Source organism: Camarhynchus parvulus, chromosome 6 (genome assembly GCF_901933205.1).
Source record: "Camarhynchus parvulus chromosome 6, STF_HiC, whole genome shotgun sequence".
NCBI lineage: Eukaryota > Metazoa > Chordata > Aves > Passeriformes > Thraupidae > Camarhynchus > Camarhynchus parvulus.
Genome location: NC_044576.1, coordinates 23,298,343 through 23,321,983, shown reverse-complemented (window position 1 = coordinate 23,321,983; position 23,641 = coordinate 23,298,343). Strand labels below are relative to the sequence as shown.

General features: G+C 43.0%; 1 protein-coding gene across 2 annotated transcripts in view; it reads right to left on the bottom strand.

Annotated features, from left to right (window-relative positions):
• NEURL1 (neuralized E3 ubiquitin protein ligase 1) overlaps positions 1-23,641 on the bottom strand; it is a 140,722-nt gene that overhangs the window by 45,157 nt on the left and 71,924 nt on the right. For both annotated transcript variants that reach the window (XM_030951155.1, XM_030951156.1), the window contains exons 2-3: positions 14,278-14,519; positions 9,551-9,872 (exon numbers count right to left, since the gene is read on the bottom strand). In XM_030951155.1, the coding sequence (XP_030807015.1) occupies positions 9,551-9,872; positions 14,278-14,519 (564 nt within the window). The remainder of the gene's footprint in view (positions 1-9,550; positions 9,873-14,277; positions 14,520-23,641) is intronic.

Below are 23,641 nucleotides of genomic sequence, written 5' to 3'. Positions count from 1 at the left end.
GATTTCTGGCACACCATGTAACTACATATACATGGCGGTTGGTAGGGAATTTACCATCCTGTTGAATTTGGGCCCTGCAGCCTATGCAGTCTTCTTTTCTGAGCACCTGAGAATAGGTTTCAATTGCCCAGCTGGAATACCTTTAAAAATATAGTATTCTACTTCCCACTGAATTTTCTCTCCACCAGCTTTCATCTCTTAGCCTGCCAACACAGAGCAGCCTCTGCCTCACCATCAGATTGTTACTTTGACTGTTCATATCTTGTCTGCTTTTTGTGCAGCACTGATCTTCTAGGTATCACACCCAAAACTGAAGCACTAGAAAATACCATTAAAATAGTCATAATAGTGATTATGGCTCAAAACCAAATTATTTATGTATTTCTCTTGAGTGCACAATTAGGCTGAGTTGAAACTGTGCCTCCCTGAAGCTCCACAATGAAATTCTCATTAGTTCAGTTTTATTTCCTGCTACCTCTAGCTTTGATCTCCATCATGAGGCCAATTTCCATCCACCTGGCCAAGGGGTGTTATAGACAAGATCCTGAGACTCTACCATGTCAGGGATGAAGCAACAGAAATGCATTTTGACAAATGCAGGCAGTGTCAAGGCCCACCTCTGGCATGAGTATACACATTCCACTGTATGGAAACACTGAATCAGATCTATCTGGAATAGAAATGGCTACAAACAGGGGCAGAACCCAAAAGGCCCAGTGTTTTTGTCAAAAAGATCTTTCACACAAGCCATGCTGGGATAACAGAGCAGATTGCTGATGTCTGGGAAGAGCTCAGGAGAGTGATGGCTGCTGCCCACAAACACCAGAGAGAGCAATGAAAATCAACCAGGGAAACACCACTGCAGAACGAGGAGGAAATGCAAATAGCTTCAGAAACATATTGAACAAATTGTCACCAGTCTCCTGGTTCAAGTGAATACCTTTGAGGTTCAGATGCTCTAGGGTCCTCCAGCCTTGGCCAGACAAAGAGGGAACACTGTGCATTAAAGATTTTAGAAGCTTCAGATCTTTCCTTGCAAGTGGTGCACTGTTTATTGGCATAGCACCAGCACGGGAATAGGATTATTGGATTTGAAAGGCTTTTTCCCTGGAGTGGTCTTTATCCTCTTAAAAAGATAGAGCAATTAAACTTTTTTTCTTTTTTTTTTCCTGAAGAGAATTAATCGTCTGTGAACAGTCACACTGGTAGCCAGATGCATCACAAGAGATTTTCATCTTCTTAAATACATAGACAGTGGCTAGCAATCTGTTTTATCAATCTTTTATCCCTAGCTACAGACCAAAAATTTACCAATCCCAAATAATTTTAATTTGTAAATATAACATGAGCAGATGGAATGGAATTTTTAAAAATATATTTTGTAAAGGCCTTTAACATCAAAATGATGCAAATGTCTGAGAATCAAAACTTGTGACTGGACATTCTGTTCTAGCCAATAGACATGGAATGCTTTGTATAAATTTCACAAAGTTCTGCCAACACTACCCTGCTATAATTTCCAGGAAAACAGGAGGAAGCACTTACCTACTGCATGTCAGTACAAGGTATGGCATTTTCACCAAAAGCCGCAACAGAGGGGAAACATCTAAAAATTATTGTCAGAAGAACATATGTATGAACAAGCAATTAAGAGAGCAACACAGAAGAATGCAAGATCAAGATTTTATGTCTGAGTAGGAGAGAGGAGTCCAGGCTCTCATGGAGCACAGCACCTTGCAGGCTCAGCTGCATTACAAGCAGAGCTGATGTAACATCTGCATCAAAACTGGGAGTGGATTCAACACAGTTAGAAAAACTTCAGAAAAGGAGTAATAGCTCAGCATGACTAAAGATGCTAGTGAATGGCATCCCTGCCCCTGCCAGTGGGATTGGAACTAGGTGATCTTTAAGGTCCCTTCAAACCCAAACCATTCCATGATTCTGTGAAGGAGAAGTTCTGGCCTGAATCAGCACAGCTTCAGAAATCGGCACGGTCACAATGTTTGGTTTTCTTCAGGATAAGCCACACAAGGTCTGGAGAAACTTCTGCTGCAGTGTTTGGCCAAAAAGAAGGGATGAGTGAGCAAAAACCCTGGGCTAGACTCTGCTCACAGTGTAAACCCAGAGTGACTCCACAGGTAGCCACAAGTTTAGGCTGGCAAAACTGAGAGCAAAGTTGGGCTATAGGTAAGGACTGAGCTCAGTAACAACAGTTCTGCTTATGCAGCTTGGGGAAAAAAAAATAAAGAAGGAGATTGGACTACAGAGCAACCTCATTTTTAGCTCTGTTGCTGGTATGAATGGAAACCCCAATTTTATTTTATTAAAGGTGTCAAACTTTTTTAATAACCCGGACACCTACAGGGATAACAATTCACATCCTCTGTATGGTAAATTGCATATTCAGCAGCTGTGAGGCCAATTAGACAGGGAAATGACAAAGTGCTATCTCAGGCCAGCAGAGGCATACTGCACAGAGACAGTGTTTCGTTTTATCATACTAGCAGTGTTTAGCTGTCATCTGTCACACAGGCTTAGGGGAAAGGGCCTCCACAGCTGGAACAGCTGCAATAGCTGGAATTGCAAGATTAGCACAATTAGTTGTTATACTTTTACCAGACCACTCAATTCACATCCAAAACTTAGCCCCAGCTCCAAATGCACTCTTTTTGTCAAGCTATAGCTTTATGAATGAAGAGGAATTAGCTTTCAGCATTACAGCCCAAGGTTTGAACAGTTTAAGTCATTTGGCTGAATTGAGAAAGGTATTAAGAAAGCTGCAAAGATTAATTTCCTCTCCCAGCATATTCTCTCTCCCTTTTTTTTAAAGACAGCTCTTACAGATTTCAAAAAAGGAACTATATTAGACAAACTAAGTAAAATGCAATTATATGTGGCATTAAGTATCAGTTAATAGAGTGCATTAAAAAAGAGCAGCATAGATATTCTAATGGTTTCAATCAGAAAGCTAAAACCTTTGCTAATGTATGGAATTCTTTAAAATTTCTCTCAAAAGAATACACTGCTCCATTAGTGGTGGATTATTATTCTCTAAGGCCCTGTCCATGCTAGAAATGTCTATAACTAACTATAGCTGTGTAATAAATTCAGTGTACATACAATTATTCAAATAGTTTCTACCTTTAGTAGAAGTAAAAGAAAGTCAAAAGCTTTTTAATTGGAACCACTGTTTCCAGACTCTACTTTCCACACTTCCAACACATAGCAAAGGCAAGTTAAACTTCGTAGTGTAAACCAGCAACATTTACCTCCTTAAAGCAAAAGCCAAATCAATCACCACAACAGATATTTAATGTGAAGACTCCACTTTTTTTTTTAACATAGGGGCCTATCTTTGCAGTGTCAGCGCCTGAACTACAACATACCCATAACATAAACACCACTTACAACTGTCAGAGTTTTCATATTTCTTTGGGTTTTTTATGGGTAAAGTGGCCCTTCTTGACTGTGTTAGGAACACTATTTCAGCTCACCAGAACTAAAGAAACTTTATAGCACAGAATGTATTTTTCCACTGCTCGTTTTGTCCTGTGGCAGCCTCCATTTTTCTCAGTCTGGAAAATAAAAGCCAGACTAATCCCTTTTAAATTTATTCCTACCCAGGAACCCTTGCAGGCTCTCCTGACGCTGATGTGGACATTTTGTTGATACAAAGTGTCTTACAGCACATCATGTGTCAGATTTTGTCCTTTCTGTGCACCTGTGACAATGCCAAGAGGTCCTGCTGAGGCAAAGGTGCTTCAGGTGAAAGCAGCAGGTTATCCGACTGCAGTGCTGAGGAAACACCAGCAACCTGCAGAGCCTCTGCGAGACTTTGAAATCCAACACCTCATCCAGACCCAGTGAAGCCTGAAATGCTGACCCCTCAGAGACCTTATTCCACTTGGCATCTGCCTGTTCTGACTTCCTTGGTGTTTGCCATTTGCTGCTCATCCCAAACACCCCGTGCTGACCGTGAGGGCAGGCAGATGCTGCCTTCCCCGGCTCATGGGCACAAATCTCCACTCCTGGCAGACAAACACACAGAGAACAAAAAAACCCCACTGCATTCACATGGCCAAGAGGAGATCCGGCTTGCTTGAAAGTTCTGTGTCCAGCAGGCTCATCATCACAACCTGGACAGACAGACAGACCCTCAAGCACAAGGGGCTGCCTGGGTCCATGGTCTAGCTTTGGGTGCCTACTGCATCTGGAAAAACACTTCCCTCCAGAGGTGCTAGGGCAAAGCAGGGATTGATTAAAATGGCAAGAGATAAGTTATTTATTAAACTGTTTTCAGATTTTCAGCTGCGTTAGAGAGCTTCCTGCAGCTGCCATAGAGACAACAGCAACAGACAATAAAACTTTATGAGCAATTTAAATTCTCTCTCCCATTAGGAGATGGGGAAAAACAAAGACAACTGACTGTTTGCAGGTCTTGTGTATCTTGCCTTCATTAAGTAGGACTCTGTTTAAGGACTTATTATGCTTTTCCATCAGATAGTCACAGACTTCCACAAAAAGGATTAATTGTTTATAGCTTCCACTTTCAACAATACCCTATAAAAATACACTGCAGTCATATCTGATTATCCAATTTTGTTTAGTGCAAAGCACTCCTGGCACATCAGTCTGCTTATGTGCACGTGTCAGAATAGCAACAAAATGGATTCCCGTGGGCAATGGAAAATAAGCTTTGCACTTGGCAAAATAAAGTAGTAATAACCACACAGTAAAACTGCAGATGCGTGCAATAAATTAGATTTATCAACAGTCTTATACCATTAACACCTGAAATTTGCCCATAAATCTACCTCATTTGAGGCTTATTTAATGTTTCTTCTAGAGGTGGCCGGGAGCTAGAGATTCAAACTACGTAAGAACTGAAACGCATGAAGAAATCAAAACATTTCTTTCTTTCCCTAAAAAATGTGCAACTTCCCTGTCAAAGAGACACCAGCTTGAGGGATAAGATGGGTACATTTCCATCCAGGATCAGTTCACATTTTGACTTAAATACTTTGCAAACATCAAACAATAAGAAGGTAGGAAGAGGATCTGGTGAAATAAGAGATTTCTCAAATATCTAATGCAATATACAGAACTTCCATTTAATTCTCCCAGGTTCTGTACATATATTTTTGACTGAAATATATATTTATACTATATATGTTTCTACTGCAGGCAAATCTAATATGCACATTCAAAACACATGCATTTAAAATTTTGCAATATTGCACGGTCTTACTAGTTTTTCACATATTTTATATTTACAAGATGTGGTGAGACTTAGCTTTTAACAGGTGCCTCTCAGTGTGCCAATCTAAATAAAATTATCCTTGATTTTCAAAGCCTGTGCTGGTAAAAGACCAAGAATACTGTGAAATACTGCATGAATGAAAATACTGATGGATGGGAGAAGAGTGTGAACAGAGTAATAAACAGTGAGGGGGTGTGATTGCTGATCATACTAGCAAAGAATGGGACCAAGGAAAATGAGTAGACTGTACTTCACATTACCTCACTGGAAACACAGGTTGAGAAGTGAGGGATGCTGGAATCATAACTGTTTTGCAGCCCCATTTTTCTGTACTTTTAGAGTACCTGCATTGTGCTTTGAAAGAAAAGATAGTAGGTGGTAGGACTAGATGATCTTCATAGGGCCTTTCCCATCTTAACCACTCTGCAATGCTGTGCTGCAATGTCACTGCCCAAAAAACAGAGTGATTTTTAAAAGAAAAAAAAAAGTTGTGATTTTCAAAAAGGCGCCATACAGAAGAGGCAAACCTGTAATCCCCCACCAAAGGTGAAGGAAAATGCTGAGAACACTCATGCTGTACTGCACACATGACTGAGGGAAGTTGCCAACCTTGCTGTCCTGCAGTGAATCCATGGGAAGTGCACATGCCAGGCTCAAGCCCAGTGCTAGAAAGAAGCAGGTTAGTATGAAACAGCACCACTTGGTTCCCATGAGCTGCCATCCTTCCTCCAAGGCTCTGAAGACACCAGAATTTAAACAGCTGGGCCTTTCCTTTCCTTTTTTTGATGCTTTATTATAGCAGCAAGGCAGCAGATTGCTTATATTCCATTTTTCTCGGACTCTTTTTAAAAGTGTGAATGAGCATGTGTGTATGTTGAAGTGATACCATAAGGACAAACCACATTTTTAGTAAATATTACTTTAAATTACCCTGGAATGTAAAAGTGCACTTGTGCAACACTAGTTGCCCAAAAAGGAAAGCAGAGCTGTAAACCACCCTGCCTGCAAGTTGAGCATGTCAGCAGGAGAGTCACTGTATAAGGGCATGTTTACAGGTCATGTAAGCCTGCACCTACACTGAAACTCATGCCCTAAAACACAGCACATGCATGGACTCCATTGCCACAGACTCCTGTATGCAGGCCTTACATTGTAGCAGAAAACCAGCTGAGACCCTGTGGTAAGAGGACACCAGATTCCTGGGTGAATTCAAGCCTTTTCATCTCTGTAATGTGGGTAGAGGAGAGCAAGGAGCAGCCTCTCACTGTCAACACTGTGAACCTCATCACTGAAGTCACCTCAAGGTGGATTTAAACCAGTCCTTGCTTTTGAATCACTCGAGCAGTGACTGCAAACCTTGATCCCAGCTCAGCTCCAACTCCCCTCGACTGCAGAGCAGAGGACTGTGCAAATCTTTTTCACCTGGTTCATTTCAAAATCCAGCTGGCAAAGAAGCTGCTAAAAGGTCTCTGCCTTTGAATGTACAGCAAGGGCAGTCAGAGCCAGGAACATCTGTGACAGCCACATCCACCTGAGCAGTGACAGCAGTACTGACACATGGGTAACTGTCAGTAAGGCTGATGCTGTCAGTAAAGCCATAAGCAGAGGGAAATGAAAAATTAAGGTACAAACCAGCTGGTTTTCAGTGATGCCAGAATGTTGTGCAATGCCTGTGATGCAGATAGAGAGAGAGGCAGGACTGAGCTGGGTAACAAGGATGATGGCAGGTGACACCTTTTGCTCTGGCAAGTCACTTAACTCTCACAGGCTTTGGGCCTCCCTTCTTTTCTTTATTAGATCTGTAAGTCAGGAACAGTGTCAATAGCCTTAGTCATTACCCCGTTTTACTGAGCCCCTTATTTGGGCTGGAAGTGATTTGCCAGTGTAATGCAGAAAAGCAAATAAAAATGTGCAGTTTTGGATGCTGTCACTTCTGGGATCACAAATGCACACTGTCCATTTCCCTGCAGAGCTGGGATCTTGCAGTGACACAAGAATTACTGCTGCAGGTCTTTCCTTCGGCAAGTCTCACTTTGGAAGTGAAGTTACATTACTGGGAGTGAGAAGGGTGTTATTCTGCAATAAACAGAAAGACATCAGAAATGGTAAAGTTTTTGGTGAGATTCTTACACATAAAAGCAAATGGAGACTGTGCAGAGCTGCAGTTTGACCCTGTAACCCTACAGGCATTGAGAAAATAGTGAGACTTAAGAATAAGGAATATATTTGGGGTTAGGAGGTAATAAATCACTGAACTGGAATCTGAAATGCTAGGCTCTTCTGTTCAACATACTGCTCCAGCATCCCCAGCCTCCATCAGATGCCCTGCATGCCATACCAGGCTGAATTCAACCATATGTTTGTAGCTAAGCTATGAAATTCATTTGTCAAGTCCTGGGAGTTTTTGGCAAGTTGTCCTGTGCTATATGTGTGGTCTGCTACACTCCAGCAGGCATGCAGAGCATAGTAACGGGAATGTCTATAGGATCCAGGGGCAACATAGCTGATGATTTCCCCTCTCTGACTTTTAGTGCTGTTTAATAATGAATGGAGGTGGAGAGGACTCGGGTGGAAGCCGTTTCAGCACAGTTTCAGGCTTAGAGCCTGCTGAAGGCTGCTGGAACAAGCTATAAATACATATCTGAGCTCCACGCCAACTGTGTAAACTCAGAAGCTGCTTGCTTCATTCAGGGACTTCACCAAAGAGCCTGGAGCCTCTTGGACTAGAGGTAAATCAGTGGCTGGCAGAAGTCAGAGTTTCCTTGCGAAAGGGGATGTGGAAGATGCTGGGACAATGCAGGGGCAGATGACGGATAGGAAATGGTTTCTCGGGCGTTTTGAAAGGAAACACATAATCCAGAGTTATGGACCCTCATTAATCAGGCAGAGTGGTTCTGAGGAGCCAAATCTCACAAGAACAGCCGTAGGACTTGGAGTTATTTGTAAGCTCTTCCTAACTGAACCCTTGGCATGACATTTGCCCAAATTCTCCATCCCAATTCAAATATCACCACCTTGGCCTATGAACAGTTGCCTAGTGGCTCTGATTCAAGCTGATTCACAACAAAAGATAAATCTTTCTGCACCTAAAAAAAGAAAAAGCAGCTGAGAAATTCTTCAATTCCTCTGCCTTGTGCAATCTCAGGCAAGGAGTTTTTGCAACAAGGTCAGTCTCATTTCTTCATCTCCTGAACATCCCTCTTCCTTTCTGTGTTGATTGCTATGGGTAGTCCTGCCACCATATTTTTTAATAGAGCACAGAATGCAGGAAGGAGGCAGAATTGTCAGAAAGAAGTTTAATTGACATTTTTGATATACAGCATGAAGCTGTCACTTTAACAGAGATTAACAGACAGGAAAAAGCTAGGATCTTTCTCAGCCTCAGATCATCTCATCTTCAGAAGGAACTTCAGCTCCTGAAGGTACCATCTAACCTTTTCCATGGTGAAAAGACCCATGAAACCACTGTTACATGGAGAAAGTAATGCAATTTGCCTCCCAGTGACAGTGCAAAGCCATCTCTAAGGCTGCGTGCTGACACTCCTGGTCCCCCAGCCACCTTGCTGCCCTTCAGTCCTCAGAGATTTTTTTTCAGCTCTTTAAGATGTATAAACTCAAATAGCCCAAACCTTGACAGCCTGCACATCTGGAACTCAGTCCTCATGAATGCCAAACTATCTTCATTTCACCTGAGGATGGCAGAAGACACAGGCACTCAGCACTCCTCATCCTCCAACCCCAGCTGTATATCCAACTTTCAAGCTCCAGAGGACAAAACAAACTCCTCTGTGAAAACATCCTGGAAAAACCAGCCACAGGTTCTCTCAGGCAATTTGAAAGATAGCCATGTTTCAAATCTGTCCATTAAACCTGACAGAAAATCGTAACAGTGCCATCCAGGAAGGATTTTACCATAGTGCATAAAATGCACTTCCCCACTCTGGCACAGGGAAAGCACAAGATGATATAAAAATAAGGTATTATGAGGTATATGACACACTCCAGGCTATTCTCTGATAGAGCTACACCTCTGAGCAGAAATCCACTTACTTATCGATGGCTTCTAGTGCTATGTTGCAGCAGCTGTTTCCCACCTCCCACCGAGGTTGTATTTATGTGCTAAGTTTCACACCCACTGACCCAGGCTGAGGTCCTGAGACGCTCTGGGCAGGAAGCACAGCTGTTTCCCTGTACTTGTGCCAGCACAGAGAGGGGACAGGCAGTGTCAGGCTGGCCCTCTCTCTCAGGGATGCCTTAGCATCACCCCTGTGCTTGGTCCCAGGCACTCACCTAAGAGCTGCACTCCCCGGGTGAGCCCGTAGACGTCGATCAAGGCCCAGAGGGGCTCTGCCGTCCTCACGCCGCTGAAGAAGAGCATGGCAGGGGAGTCATTCACCCTGTAGAACACCCGTCCCTTCTTGTCCACCCAGAAGGCAATGATGTTCCCCTCGTTTGCAAACTCCTCCGGCAGAGCCTTGGCCCAAAAGCCGCTCTGGGAAACCAAGTCGGGGCAGGCGTACTTTGGCAGAGTGTCGGGGTTAATCCTCGATGGATCCTTGGAAGTGAAGCCCAGCCGAAGGGCCCCGCTCCAGCAGCACTGCTTTTTGGTGATCTGCAAAGACAACACAGCAATGACAGGCTGGCCACTGGAACACCAACTCACACACCACAGGCTTCGTGCATCCAACACTGGTGGCCAGCGTGCAGACAGCCCCACCAGATTTAGGAAACATTTCACCCACCAAACTCTGCTGGAGCTTTTTCAAATGCACACAGCAATGCTGCTGCACACTTAGGATACAATGCTCATATTTAAAACCAAATAAATTAAATTAAATCTATGTGGATAGGTGAAATGCAATTACAGCTGCATGATGATTCATTTCTATTTCTAGGGTAATTCCTTTTGGTCTAAGAATAACCCTCACATAAAATGTGCCAAAAATGGGCACAAGACCTTTAATCCCAGCAGAGCTCTTCCCACATGGTGCTCAGATGATGGGGTCTCTCATCTCTCTGACCTGAGAGAAAAGCTCCAGAATCACAGTTATCTCCACAGGGTTTTCTGGGCTTCTCAGGCAAGTAAAAGTCTTTCCTTTATTTAACTTGTCATATTGGATGACATATTGAAATCACAGCCTTACAGCAGAGAACTTGTGTGTGGGAAAGCACAATATAGAGTATTTGACTTTTTTAAATACAAAATTTTGAAGCAACAATAGATGCTATCTTATGATTGGGAAAACCTACTTATTTCAGCTGTGAATGGTGTTTTGTGAAATATGTTGTGTATAACTACACCCCAACCTGTCAGTATGCAATTGCTCAGTGTGTCAGGGGTCAGGAACATCTGCTGTGGTTTTTGGAATGGTTCATGTGTTACACCCATCCTTCTGCACTTGACAGATAGCAGGACAAAGGATCACAGATATCTCCAGAGTCATCAGCTTCTACTCACAAGAACTGAGCCCTGGCCAGCAGGGGACCTGTGGGGAGCAGGCAGCAGGTCCTAAACACATGCAGCTCATTGAAACACTACCCAATTATAAGGTCTCTTTTTTTTCCCATGGAAGCAACGAGTCTTCCAGAGTTAGTATGGTCATCAGATGATGTTCTCGGTGAAGTTTTTCCTCTCATTTTATTGTTTGAGTATGAACCTGCTAGGAATTGTTCCTCTCAAAGGGGTTCAGGCTGTCAGCATGAGGACTATGACATGAAAGATCTAAGGATGGTGGATCCAACTTTGATGCGGGGCCAGGACAGTTTCTGCATGCCAGCTGACCCACAATCAGTGCATGTGTTCACACTTTGAACCTGCAGCAAACACAAGAGCACTTGAGATAGTCGTCTTCCATCAATGCCTTGGCAGCCTCAAGCAACTCCACTGCTGGCCACAGCACAAGAGCAGAAACATGGAGAGGTACCACCTACCAGAGGCCACATGAAACTTGCTGCCTTCTGTAATTTCATGCTCTGCCAAAGCACTAATGGCTCGGATGAATGGCAATGACAGAGACTGAACTGTCCAGGACTGCAGGACTTCGTTCTCAAAGTCTGGCAGCAGCCCCACATGTCCCAGCTTGGAAGTACAGAATTTTCACCAACTACAAGACATTTTCTTTGGTCTTCTGAATTCCCTGCTTATCAAATTTGTAAATACTGTGTTTTTCTTTTACATATTCCTCTCCAAGGCAAATCTGAAGTATGTGCCCTTGGGGTCACAACAATCGTACAACAAAGACATTGTACAAAGCCTAGAGATTTCTCTTTTATAATTAAAGTATCAAAGAAAATAACTCAGAGCTGAGAAAAAAGTAATCAATGGACAAGTTTTCAGTTGAGGGAATGCTGCTCTTTATCCGTACTCAGTTCATATAGGCACCTGAACTGTTTACATGAAACACTTGAGCACTGACCACAGTCCCAGGAACCATGGGAAGCTCCTGCTTGCAGGGTGGACACCTGGATGACACTAAAAAGGACTGAAGCAGATTTGCTATTTTATATACCTGGCCATGGTGGGATGGCATCATGCATGTCCCCAGTAGAAGTGGGGTTAACAGGGTGTGCACATGACAAAACAGGGAAACGTAACACACTCCAAGAAGAAGCCTGGGTTATTTTTTGCAGCAAATTTACTGCAAGCCCAAAAGCTTTTGGGTCTAAGATAAATATGGCCTCATTGTCATTTGTACAATTCAGCCTCTTGCCAATACTTCACAGTAATCACAGGCAGCATGAAGCAAATATTCATATGGTAATTGAGGCTGCACATGTTCCATGTATTAATCAGCACCTATAAACAGTTCTCAATACAGTCTGACCACAGGCAAACTAATATCCAAATTAAAATCAAGTATAAAGCCTGCCAAGAATTAGACACAGCTGGACAAAGGGCACACAGTTTTGCTAAAAAAGGCAACAGTTAATGATGGACCAAATTCTCTTTTCAGCAGCCACTGCTAGCAGAAAAGCTTGGGAGGTCCCCTGGGTACCAGAAGGGGAGGAAAATACAGAATCAACATGCAAACTGCTAAACCATTGCTGCTTTTACAGATTCAGGCTCCTGATCTTTACTGCCTTATGCCATCTTTGAGAGCTACACTTCCTAGCAATGCCCCAAATTACACGGAAGAAAGCATACTGGAGCATTTGTCTCTGAGGCTGCTTGACAGCCATATTCCCATACTCCCAGATCTGCAAAATAATGTCAGAATAAAACCTGAGATACAATAGCTAATAAACAGAATGAAATCTCCTTACTTCTTTCCTCAGTTTTCCAGAGGGAGTTTAGACTTTATAGGACCTGAATGACTGGGTTCATGGGTAGTGTGTGTCTGGTAAGAAGGTCTAAGGTGCTGTTTTCCACAAGCACAAACAATAGCGAGGCAGTTGCAGGATGGATTTATCATGCAAAAGCAAGGATGTTTTCACATTTCGTTCCTCCCTAGAGCACGAGTTCTGCTAAAGCCTGTTGATTACTCCCATGAGATCTTCCCATTGGAGTCAGCAGGAGCTCTGCTCATAAATCTCTTGTGCAGATTTGCATGCATATCCTTCACATATGTTATGTAAGCTAAAATCCCCAAATACACAGATAAACAAGTGTGAATTTCCACCGATAGCTACCTTGTTTCAGAATGAGGAAGAAATAACCCAGAACCTTTGCCTAAACCACTAAATCCACTCAAATCTTTGATGGTGTCTTCAAAAGTGAAATGCTGCTTTCATCTCCTCCCAGATTATTTGTCACAGTTGCTTGTCCAAACTGCTGGCCAACATGGGAAAAATCTCATTAGGCAATGTGAGAGACTCCTGCTGGGCTTCCAGCCTGGATAGAAGCAGTAAGAGCTCCACAGGAAGCATACCAAACCTGTAGTGGGGATTTTCTATCTCTGGGCCTGAGCCTGAAATCACTGAAATCTCCACCTATTTCCAAAGGAAGCGTGTCCCTCATTCCTTGATCCTTTGCTGCCTGTGAGGGAAGAGGCAGGGAAGGCTGAAATGCTGCTGTAGGACACAGCATTCCAAGATCTATAGAAATGGGCAACAGTAAGATCATTCAAACCATGTATCTATATGCTGATGAACCTTCTGGAAAACTCTTTCTGCACAAATGAAGGATTTGCAGTCAGATCATTCACGTGTGCCACGAACTGAAGTGGCCAAAGATGACCTTTGTTGTGCCAATAAAGGCATGAAATTAGCTATGAACAGAAAAATGCAGTCCCATAAACTAGAGGGCATAAAGACGGGAAAGTATCAAGGATAAAGTTCCAAGGGTCCCAAGCTCCTTAAGATGCTGATAATCTGAAAAGTGCTTCAGTTCCTAAGGACATGGAGGAGTTTCTTCATCAGAAAGCAGCTCCTAGTGCTCATGGAGGCATGTTGTCTTAGAGGAGTTGCATTTCCCATGCCAGCTGCAGCATGGCCTGGTACCAGGGGTACAAACTCCATCCTCCAGCTACCACAGACACAAAGGAAGTGAAATCAGCCTGTGGCAGAGAGAAAGATGTGATCCCTGCAATGTTCTCTCCTCTGATCTTAATGCTATCAGGTGACTGATTCCACAAAGCAGTCAGCAGATTGCCAGAAAGGTCCTTTTCTTAGACAGCAACAGTGATCACACTGACTGCTCCTTTCATCCTTTCCTCCAAACTCTTTTGTTTTTCCAGCCAAGCATATGAGCAAGAACCTTCACTTCTAGGTCCTTTTTGACCTCTTACCTCCTGGCTTTCCAAGTGATCTCAATTTAATCTGTTATACTTGTCTAACATCAATGTGTTTTTGGAAGGTGGATTTCCCTTTTGCTCTCAGTTTCTACAGCAGTCTGTACCTATGGCTCCTAGAGCTACAGTGACAAAAGCAGAAGTACCAGTGAAGATTGCAGCTCTTTAAGGCCAAGATCTGACTACTGTGCTTTTCAAGGAAGGGCTAAAGATCTGCTGCAAGCACCAAAGCCCAGCATTCACTCCCAGCAGATCCCATGGCAAAAAGGGAAGGTATAATTTACTCACCTTAAGCCTGACTTGTTCATAGATAACAATGGGCCTGTTGCTGAAGGTGATGGCATTGCAGAAGCTAGCCTGGCGCTTCACTGCCTTCTGGGTTGTGTCCATGATGATCTGGGATCCCTTCGTGTGAGGATGGAAAAGCAGAGGGCTGATGGACAGAGTTCCACACTGTGGGATGGGGAGACAGTGCTTCTGCTTGTGGTGGCATCGGTGGGAGGAAGCTGAAAACGACCCACCAATGGAATCTGAAAGCAGAATGGGGAAAAAAGGGCTTCAAATATACTGTCAGTAATATGGACATTTTCAATTAAAAAAAAAACAGAGGTACTTCACATAGAAAGTATAGGTAAAACAAAACAAAGGTAGCCAAAACCTTAAACTGAAAACCACTGCAGTTTTACATTTAAAAAATAGAGCATCTTCTGCAGTAAAATCTGCAAGGATACTGAAGACTCCTGTTTGGACAATCTGACAGTACAGAGCATGACACTGGGACTGCACCTCAGCACTGAAATCACAGGCCATCTTGAGGCCACAGACCAGGAGAGAACACAAGAATTGGTTCTAAAACTGGAGTAAAGCACTTGTGAAGTTGCTGTATCAAAGCTGTCACACCTAGGGAACAATCTTCCACTTCCAGAGGACTCCTACACAACTTGACCATTTCTCTCACACCTCCTTTGCAACAACAACTCCACTGATTTTTCTGTCCATGTGCCTGGGTGCCCTATCCACCCGTGCCAGGTGCCAGCTCAGGCACACACATTGCTAATTCATACTCCAGCACCCCTGAGCAGTGACCCACATGGATCTCACCACCAACTCCCATCCAGACTCCTCTCTCCTCCACTGATAAGAACCTCAGCTGAGATCCCACATGTCACTGGGGCATTGACCAGCACATTATGATTCCACTGAGGAAAGGTAAGAGGGAGAAAGGCTGTGAAGGATGGAAGAAATGACATCTTTCTCCACTCAAGACTCTACAGAAAGCCTTGAGGCAGGATCAGCACAGCCACGACAGCAGCTTTGTTCCTGAATGAATGGACAGGCACATTTCCTTCCAACAGGGAGCCTGCAGCAGTTCCAGCTCAAAACAACCACTCTGCTGAACACAAGTCATCTGCTTCCTCTTCCTTGTGTGCACATACACACTACATCATGCAACATGTTTGGGAGGAAGTGCTCCTAAATTTGGAATCAGAGTGCCAATAGAATTCTGTGACAGACTGAAGGACACTAAAAAAGCAAACATGATCTTACGAATGTGCCAGTTTGTGCTGCAGAGATGCATCACTAAACAGTATTCTTCAAATACACAAACTATAGAAACTAATTATCTATACTCTTCACACAAATTAATTGCTCACTGCCATGTCTTTCTATAGCTACTAGAAAATAATGCTTGACCTCTAATATAACTCTTGGTTTCACAATAAAAAGTCCAGACCCTTTTCCTTCCAGCCTTTTGGGTAGTCTTAGCTTGTAGCTACACAAAGCTGTAACAGCACATCCTCAGGCTGAGTACTTATGAGAATACTGTAAAAATCACTGCAGATTGGAAACTGACTGCAAGGTATTAAAGATAAATTTCTTACAGTGTGTGAAATAACTATCATTCAGAACTGAAAGAAACAGAAAACAAGACTTTAAAACAGAGTCCAAAGACTGACATGCAGTAGCAAATGGAAATGACATTTCCTTGCCTGCCTGGGGAGAGGTCTGGGGTGGGGACAGAGGTACCTGTGCTGCAGGCAAGGGAAAGTGAAAGGAGCATGCAGGGCAAACACCACACTATGAATGGAGAAGAGTGTTTCAGAGTTATTACCTTATCAAGAGAGGCTGACAGTGCTTTATCTGGCAGGTGGCCTTACTGGATAAGCACTTAAAAGGGAAGGATTTTGAGAACGAAGAAAAGGAAACCATGTGTGGGTGTGGGGACAGGGACACCCACACAGCACAGCAGAAAAGGCCTGCCCTAAAGGAGTATCCACACAGCCTTCCGAAAGCTGGGCAGTTAGTAGCAACACAGGAAGAAAAAATTCAACTGAGATGAATGCTTGTAATCCTTACCATTTCTTGAGTTGGATCCATACTTTTGAAAATTATCAGTGAAATACAGCATAACTAGTTACACTGATCCTTTATACCCTTTTATATTTGTTAATAAAAAGCTCAGAAGGATAAAACATATTGAAATTGTTGTGCTAGGCTTTGCAAAAGGATTCTTAAAAGCACAATTTGAAATACAGTTTACTAAAAATAAACATTAGCTTAACACCAGTGGAAACTTGAAAGGGATTGCAAACCTTGTTTTCTCACATGCAGCCTGACCCAGGGCATGTGCACAGAAGAAAGAGAACCATAAATTAATGCAAATCTTCACTGCCTTTAAAAACATGTTTGCTGTTCTGGAGGGAGTAAGTAATAATGTATCTCCAGTCTATATCCAACTCTCCCTGGGCCTGTGGGATGACAAGGACCCTGTCAGATCACTGTCACCATAGTGAAGAACTCATGTTTGCATGGCAAGATGACCAAGAAGCCAAAGCAAAGCTTTCATTCTCCACAGGAAGAGACTATAGCTTTGCAGATGTTGGGGTATTCAATGCTATAAATGCAAAGGGTTAATTCTAGAGTGCTAAATCCAAATTAAGGAGCATTTTGGGTTAAACTTTAGTGAATTAGGGAAGTATCTTCAAGGTGGATCTCAGCCAGTTGGTCAGATCTAGCATTCCCATCCAAGACTCCAAAAGAAGTCAAAGCCAAAGCATAACTTATTTTCATCTGTGCTATTTTAGAGGTGACAAGATGTATCAAGCGAGGAGGTTCATGCATAGGGTAAGATTTTCCATTTAAATTGCAAACTGCAAGACAAGAGGCAGGTGCAGACAAACCACATGCATATGAAAGGAGATAATACCAGTCCTTTTTTTTTTTGAACCTGAAATGCAAAGTTGTCTAAGCTGTCTTTACAGTGAGAGATATGAAAGACAACAAGGGTCGTTTTACAGCATCTGTGAGAAGCCTCCTCCCAGTCAGTATAAAACTTGGGCAGCAGAAGCTGGGGCTGTTTGCAGGATGATCTTCAATGGATCCATCTTTCAAACCTGACTGACAAGTGGTGGGAAGGGAGTGGTTAATTTGTGTGGAGCCCTCAAAGTAAAGAAGCTGGTTTTTCATTTCAGAAAGAAAAATTAAATTAATGGAAGAGATGCAAGAAGTGACAGCAAGGACAAAGGGCAGGAAAATAGGTGCAACAGGTGAAATTTGTAATAAATACAAGCACAGCTAGACTTTGTTTGTCAAGGGCAGAAGAGATGATTTCAAAGCTTCAGAACAGAAAGGAAAGGAGAAAGGCTGTGTCCCAAAGATGGGATAGATGCAAGTGGGACCTGCAAGACCCATACTGGTGTGTTTGAGGGCATTTAGGAGGCTGAGCTCAGAGAGACACTGGCATTTCCTCTGTCTCCCTGCCCAGCTGGGATGTGCCTTTGCTCTCTATCTCTCGCAGTGCTGTAGCTGAGGAGCAGACATGTCCTGTCCAACAGGATGCACAGAGACAGCAACCTCTGCAGGAGTGCCAGGCAGTGACCTGGGAGTGGGGCTTTTTTAGCAACACAGCTGAACACCTCAACTTAGGAGTCCCTGGTCAGAACCTGGGTGTGAGGCTTTACAAAAGCTTGCTTGAAGACAATGCTGAGGCTCTGACTATCAGTAAGAGTCAGGACTGTGGCAACTTTTGTAAAGCTTGAAAACAGTAGATGAAAGGAGCTGAGGAGTGACAGAATAAGAACTCTCCTTCAGTTATAATAAGCCTGAGTTGTTTGTAATTTTTTTTTTAAGGCAAAATACTCAGGGCAAAAGTCTAGGCTGGTCAAAGTAGATTTAAGTACTACAGATGAGAAGTGAATCTGTTAATTGGCTACAGGAAGGATAAGGCTGAACTAATGTTTGTTGTTGAAATTACAGAGAGAGATGAGAAGACTCTGCCAGATGAAGGAAGGAAGGTGAGGAAGACCCTCAAAATGTAGGAGAGGCAGAAGGAGAGGACAGCAGGGCAGGACTGAGCTGAGGAGGCAAATCCTCACACACACCATCTCCAGGAGGAGCAATCCAGCTGATGGCTCTGCAAGCACTTAAAAATACCAAGGCTGATGAGGCCCTTGTCTTTGTTGAAGAATAGATGATAACAAGAAGAAAAGTGTGAATATAGTTCTATATGCACATAAAGCTGTTGAGAAGAAATCTCTTCCCCTTATAAATGAATTTTTAAATTTCATATCTTCAGTTACGATGCTGTGTAATCATTAAGCACCTCCTGATCCCTAATTAGGCACTATTTACTCAATGTCAGTCATTCCCAAAAATTCACTACTCTTGTGACACACACAGAGACCTCTGGTACCACTCCACTTCCCATGGATGCAGATCCTTTCCAGGTCCCTCCTTGCCCTCTCCCTGTGCAAATCCCCCCAAGCCCCTGTGGACCCTAAGCCCACTAAGCACATAAGAACAGCAGAGCATAAGTAAGCAGCCATATGCTCCCTTCTGCCAGGTAAGGAGAGAGGGGGTGAGCAGCCCCCCTGGAAGTTGCTGGGCAGGAGGAACTGCCTTGGGAGCTGCACCCCCAGGCTCCAGACAAATCCAGGGAAAGGGAACTGTCATCCCTGCATCAGCAGCAGCCACTCCTCCCTCCAGCAGCCTGCAGCAGGCTCGTCTGATCCACAGGCAGGAACAACTTGCATGGGCAATAATTATGTTTTTGACAGCAGGGAGGCATTTCTGACCTTATTCTTTTTGCATCTTGGTGTTACTGCAACTTTATTTTTTTTACTATAACGGACTAACTTACTATTGTAGGTTGATGTTATGGGTAGGAAATGAGAAGATCAAAGTAAAAAATCATGCTGTGGAAGCATCTAAGATTTCTTTCTTGATTTAGAACATTTTTGCTCTGCTGTGATCAGGTAGGCTCTGTCAGCAGAGAAATGTAATAATACATATATGTCTTCTAACAAAAGAAAGCAAGTTAAGTCTAGTTAGGTTTATGGTCTAGGGACGTTTCAAAATTCTGTTTATCATCCTCCTGTAAATGTGCAGTTTGTTAATCTTCTCCTTTTCTAATATCTGATGCTTCAGGAGGAATAGAAACAGCTTGCCCAGGGTGATGGCTGATCTGTCTGTGCTGCAGATGGCGGGACATAAGGAAGAAAAACACCCAGAACTTTCCATGCTCTGTCCATTGATAATCCTTATCTTCTCAAAGATAAGCTGATACACTGATGGCCATAAGATTACATATAATTTACAAGTTATGTTTGCTTTTCTGACTCACTGCATTAACAAACCCGCTTCTTGCCATAGCTCCTTTTTCAGAAACTGCCCAGCTGGGATAAGCCATTGACCTCTCACATCCACTGAAACTCCAGTTAATCATTTCCTTAGTATAGATCAGAACTATGCAGAGAACACGTGACACTTTCATTAACATTACAGAATTCCCAGGTACAGTACAAATACCTGCAGCCACTTTGAACCAAAGCCCCACAGTCACAAGCTGGGTGTTCCCACCGTGGTGCTGCCTGCACTGCTGCTTCTCCCCTTCCCTCCTGCAACTCCGGGCACAGCCACGATGAGCAGCAGAGCTGCTGCCCCACAGGCAGCCCTGTCTCACTGCACAGCCACAGGCAGCAGAGCAGCCACTCTCAGAGAGTTCATGACAGTTCATACTGAATAAAAAAAATAAATAAAGACATAAAAGCAGAGCCCAAGTGCAAATATTTTACGTCTGTGTAGTATTTCCATGCACTACAAATCAATGTAAAAGATGTTTTCTTCAAGGGGCCTCATATAGGCTGTGTTTTTAAAATGCATTCTCCCTGCTAAATATAAATCAGTAAGAGTTTTTTGTTCTTCCAAAAGATTAGCTAGCTTCAGTATTTTGGGATCTAATTCTGGAATACTTGTTGAGGTGCCAGCATTCTCTTCCAACTTAAATACAGTTTAATGGAAAGTCTATCCTGGGCACATTTTCCATCTACAATGTAATAGCTTGAAAGTCTGAATACTGAGAGTTCACCAGAAACAGAGGTAACCTATCAAGGCTAAACTTCATTTTTTTGTCAGGATTAGAAAGGATGTGGGAGCAGGAGAAAGCAAAGGTAAGAGCAGTAGAGACAAGCAAATGGATCTGTAGAACCAAAATCTCAGAGATGGTAGAAATGGTGCAGCCTACTGACAAAGCCATGCAAAGGGAATTAGAGAAGCTAAGTGTGGTTCTGAACTCAAGCACTTCAATTTGCTTTGAGCTGTATCTGCGTAAAATCAAAGGTGTGCCCCTAAACTCAAGATGCTGAATTAGGCCCATATCAGGCTACTCCCACTGCAGATTTACAATATAATAGGATGCTTTTCTCTTTGCATCAGTGGAAACAGACGAGGTATTTTGTGGAGCATATCTGAATTATGCTTATCTGGATAATCAGCTGGAGGATGCTTCCACATCCCCAGTGTCCTGTTTAGCAGCTCCCTGATCAGAGACCACCTCTAATCAAGAGAGACATGTACTGGGATGAATGGTAGAGCAGTGCAAGAGCATCTCCTCTTACCCAGCTGGAGAGTTTAGATTGTGTTCAGTACCACCTATCATGAAGTTTTATTTTGTAATGACGTTTCTACAGACTCTCGGAAGGCAGTTTTTCTTCTATCATACATGACAATTACACTTGGAGGGTGCGTTTTTTCTAATGTCAAACATCCATTTAGAGTCACTTGAAGATACTGTGAAGGTGGGTCATTTTGTGTGTGGTCTTGGTTAAAAACACAGTGCTCAAACCATTCTTGTTTCACACCCTTCCTCCTGAAAATCCCCTGCTGTTTTTCCTTGCAGGGTCTCTTGAGAGCGTGATTGCCACAACCAGCTCCTTACCCTATCCATATTTAAACTTGTGAGGTGCAGTGATCTTTTGCCAAAATTATCTGATATTGATGTGCTATGTCCCCAAACTCAGGTCACTGCTCCTTCCTTCCTGTAGACTGGCAGCTGTGGAAATACTGTCACCCAGTAAGTCTTTTCTGTGTTTTTTGTTCATGGTGGTTTGGGGGTTTTTTGCCTATTTTAATTTCTTTCTGATAAACTGAAAATTCCCTTTTTCAGCATCAGAAAATTGCACTCTTCTCTTTGCTATTAGTCAGAACAAAGTCCATTTTATTTCCATCCACATCAGTTACCCAAATGTCAAAGATTTCCTTTCAATATGAAGTCCAAAAGCAGTCCTAAAGGGAAGTTCTTTAAATATATATCTACTCAGGGTCACCTGGCTGCTGTTTATGCAGGGGGGTTTTGTAGGGTTTATGTTCTTGTGAAATGGAATATGAAAGTGCTTACAAAGTAAAAATTACCTGAAACTCTAGTCTTGCTGCACACTGACTAGACCCAAAAGACATTGATTCCACTGGCTTTATTTCCTGTTTGGCAGCAAATAAATCCTTAAAGTATGGGGTAATTTGAGCTAGCAACCTATCAGGCAGGTCAAAATTTACTATTACTTTTACTATTTGGCCACATTTAACATCCTCTTAAATACTTCAGGATTATAGGAGCCACATTTTTCTTAATTCTTCCTTTCCACTCTCTCTTTCTCTGTCCATTTCTTCTTCAGGAAAACTCACACAACATACAACCTTCCTCTCTGCTTTCTCTGCCATTCCTTCCTCCTTCTTCCTCCTCCTCCCTTGTCACAAGTATTAAAGTTCCTCAGCCACTTCTCTCTTTCAAGTCTTTCCCTTCCTTCACTGGCCCCACTTTATCCAGCATTTCTCTCTCACTTAGGTTTACTCCTTTCTTTTTTTTTCCCAACCTCTTGTACTATTCTGGTTTGTTCTTCTCATGCTTTATACCCTCTTATTTTCTTATTAAAAAAAAACAAACAAACTCCCTATCTCCTAAAGCACAACAGGCCCTTGTGATTAACCAAGGCTCTCCAATCTCACGAAGTTATAAAGAGATGGATTTATTTTGGCAGACCAGTAGTTAATCTGTAACATATTCCTGCAAAGTAACTTGCACTGGGTACTAAATGAGGCAAAAGCCTGTCATCAAAATTGCATTTTTTTCGGTACATTGCTGGGATGAAAGCACAGAGCTCCATGCCTGACTCCCAGCATCATCCTCCTTAACTCCCAGTGCACCTGGCAGAGACAGCACAGGGGCCCAGATGTAAAGCTCCCAGCCCAGGGCAGGGCACTAGCCCTGCTCCCCAGCACCTTCAATGCACAAATAGAACTTATAAACAAGAACTTTTGGCCAGACCAGGGAGGACTCCAGTAGCATTAGAAGTGTTAACCGCTACACCATTAACGTATTTTTATTTTCCAGGCAAATAATATAAGTACTATTGAGGCAAAACCAGGAGAAAGGGCAACATTTCTCCCTTTACGCAAGAATTTGGCCCTCTATGCACACATTCCTTCATTAATCTGCACTTTCTGTACCACGGTCACAAGTGGAATCTAAATTACTGACTTTCCCACTCTCATCTGGCTCTGCAGCACATCGCTCGCACCAGTTTCAACACCCTTTACCAGTAAATAACTCTGTTTCTTTAGCAGAGCAGAACTTGAACTTGGACCACTGAATTAAAACATGAAACTCCACCAGCCAGTCAGACCATAAAGTTACAGTTTATTTTAACTAAAATAAGCAGTATCTCTGGTGCTTATTCAAAGAACCAGTGTGAATACTATTCCACCATCCTGCCTAACAATTCCCATGCCAGCTCCATGAAGTTCTCACTTCAGGTTTTGCTACAAACAGCTGATGGAGCAGTCCATACAGGAACTTGCTTTCCTCAGCATTTGCTGCCATGGGACAGCCAGTAGAAGGTGTTGAATCCTTATTGCCTGAGGACAAGAGCACACAGACCTGTTTTATTTCTTTAAAAGTCACCCTACCTGCTAGCCACCACCACCTCATGCCCAGTCTCACAAAGACAGAAAGAAGAGATGGGTCCTGCCCAGAAGTGTTTACAGGCTGCATATAAGAAAATAAACAGGAATAAGAGGAACATAACTTTGTAAGCAAGCATATGTTTTATCTGATTTTCTGTTATTTTAATGGATCTGTCAGGACATGCTGTTCCACACTCATGGCCAGTGTTATTCCTTGCCCCAGAGGACGGCAGGAGGTGACTGCTTCTGTCACCATTACAGCACATGGAAGTTAGTTCTAGTCTTCTCTGATTTGCATAGGCAAAAATACACCTTCTAACTAGAAGCTCCAAGGCCTTTCATTTTAAGCCCTCACAGAACCCCCCCAACCTTCATGATTATTTTCTACTGACTTGGGTAACAGAGTCAGCTCTTT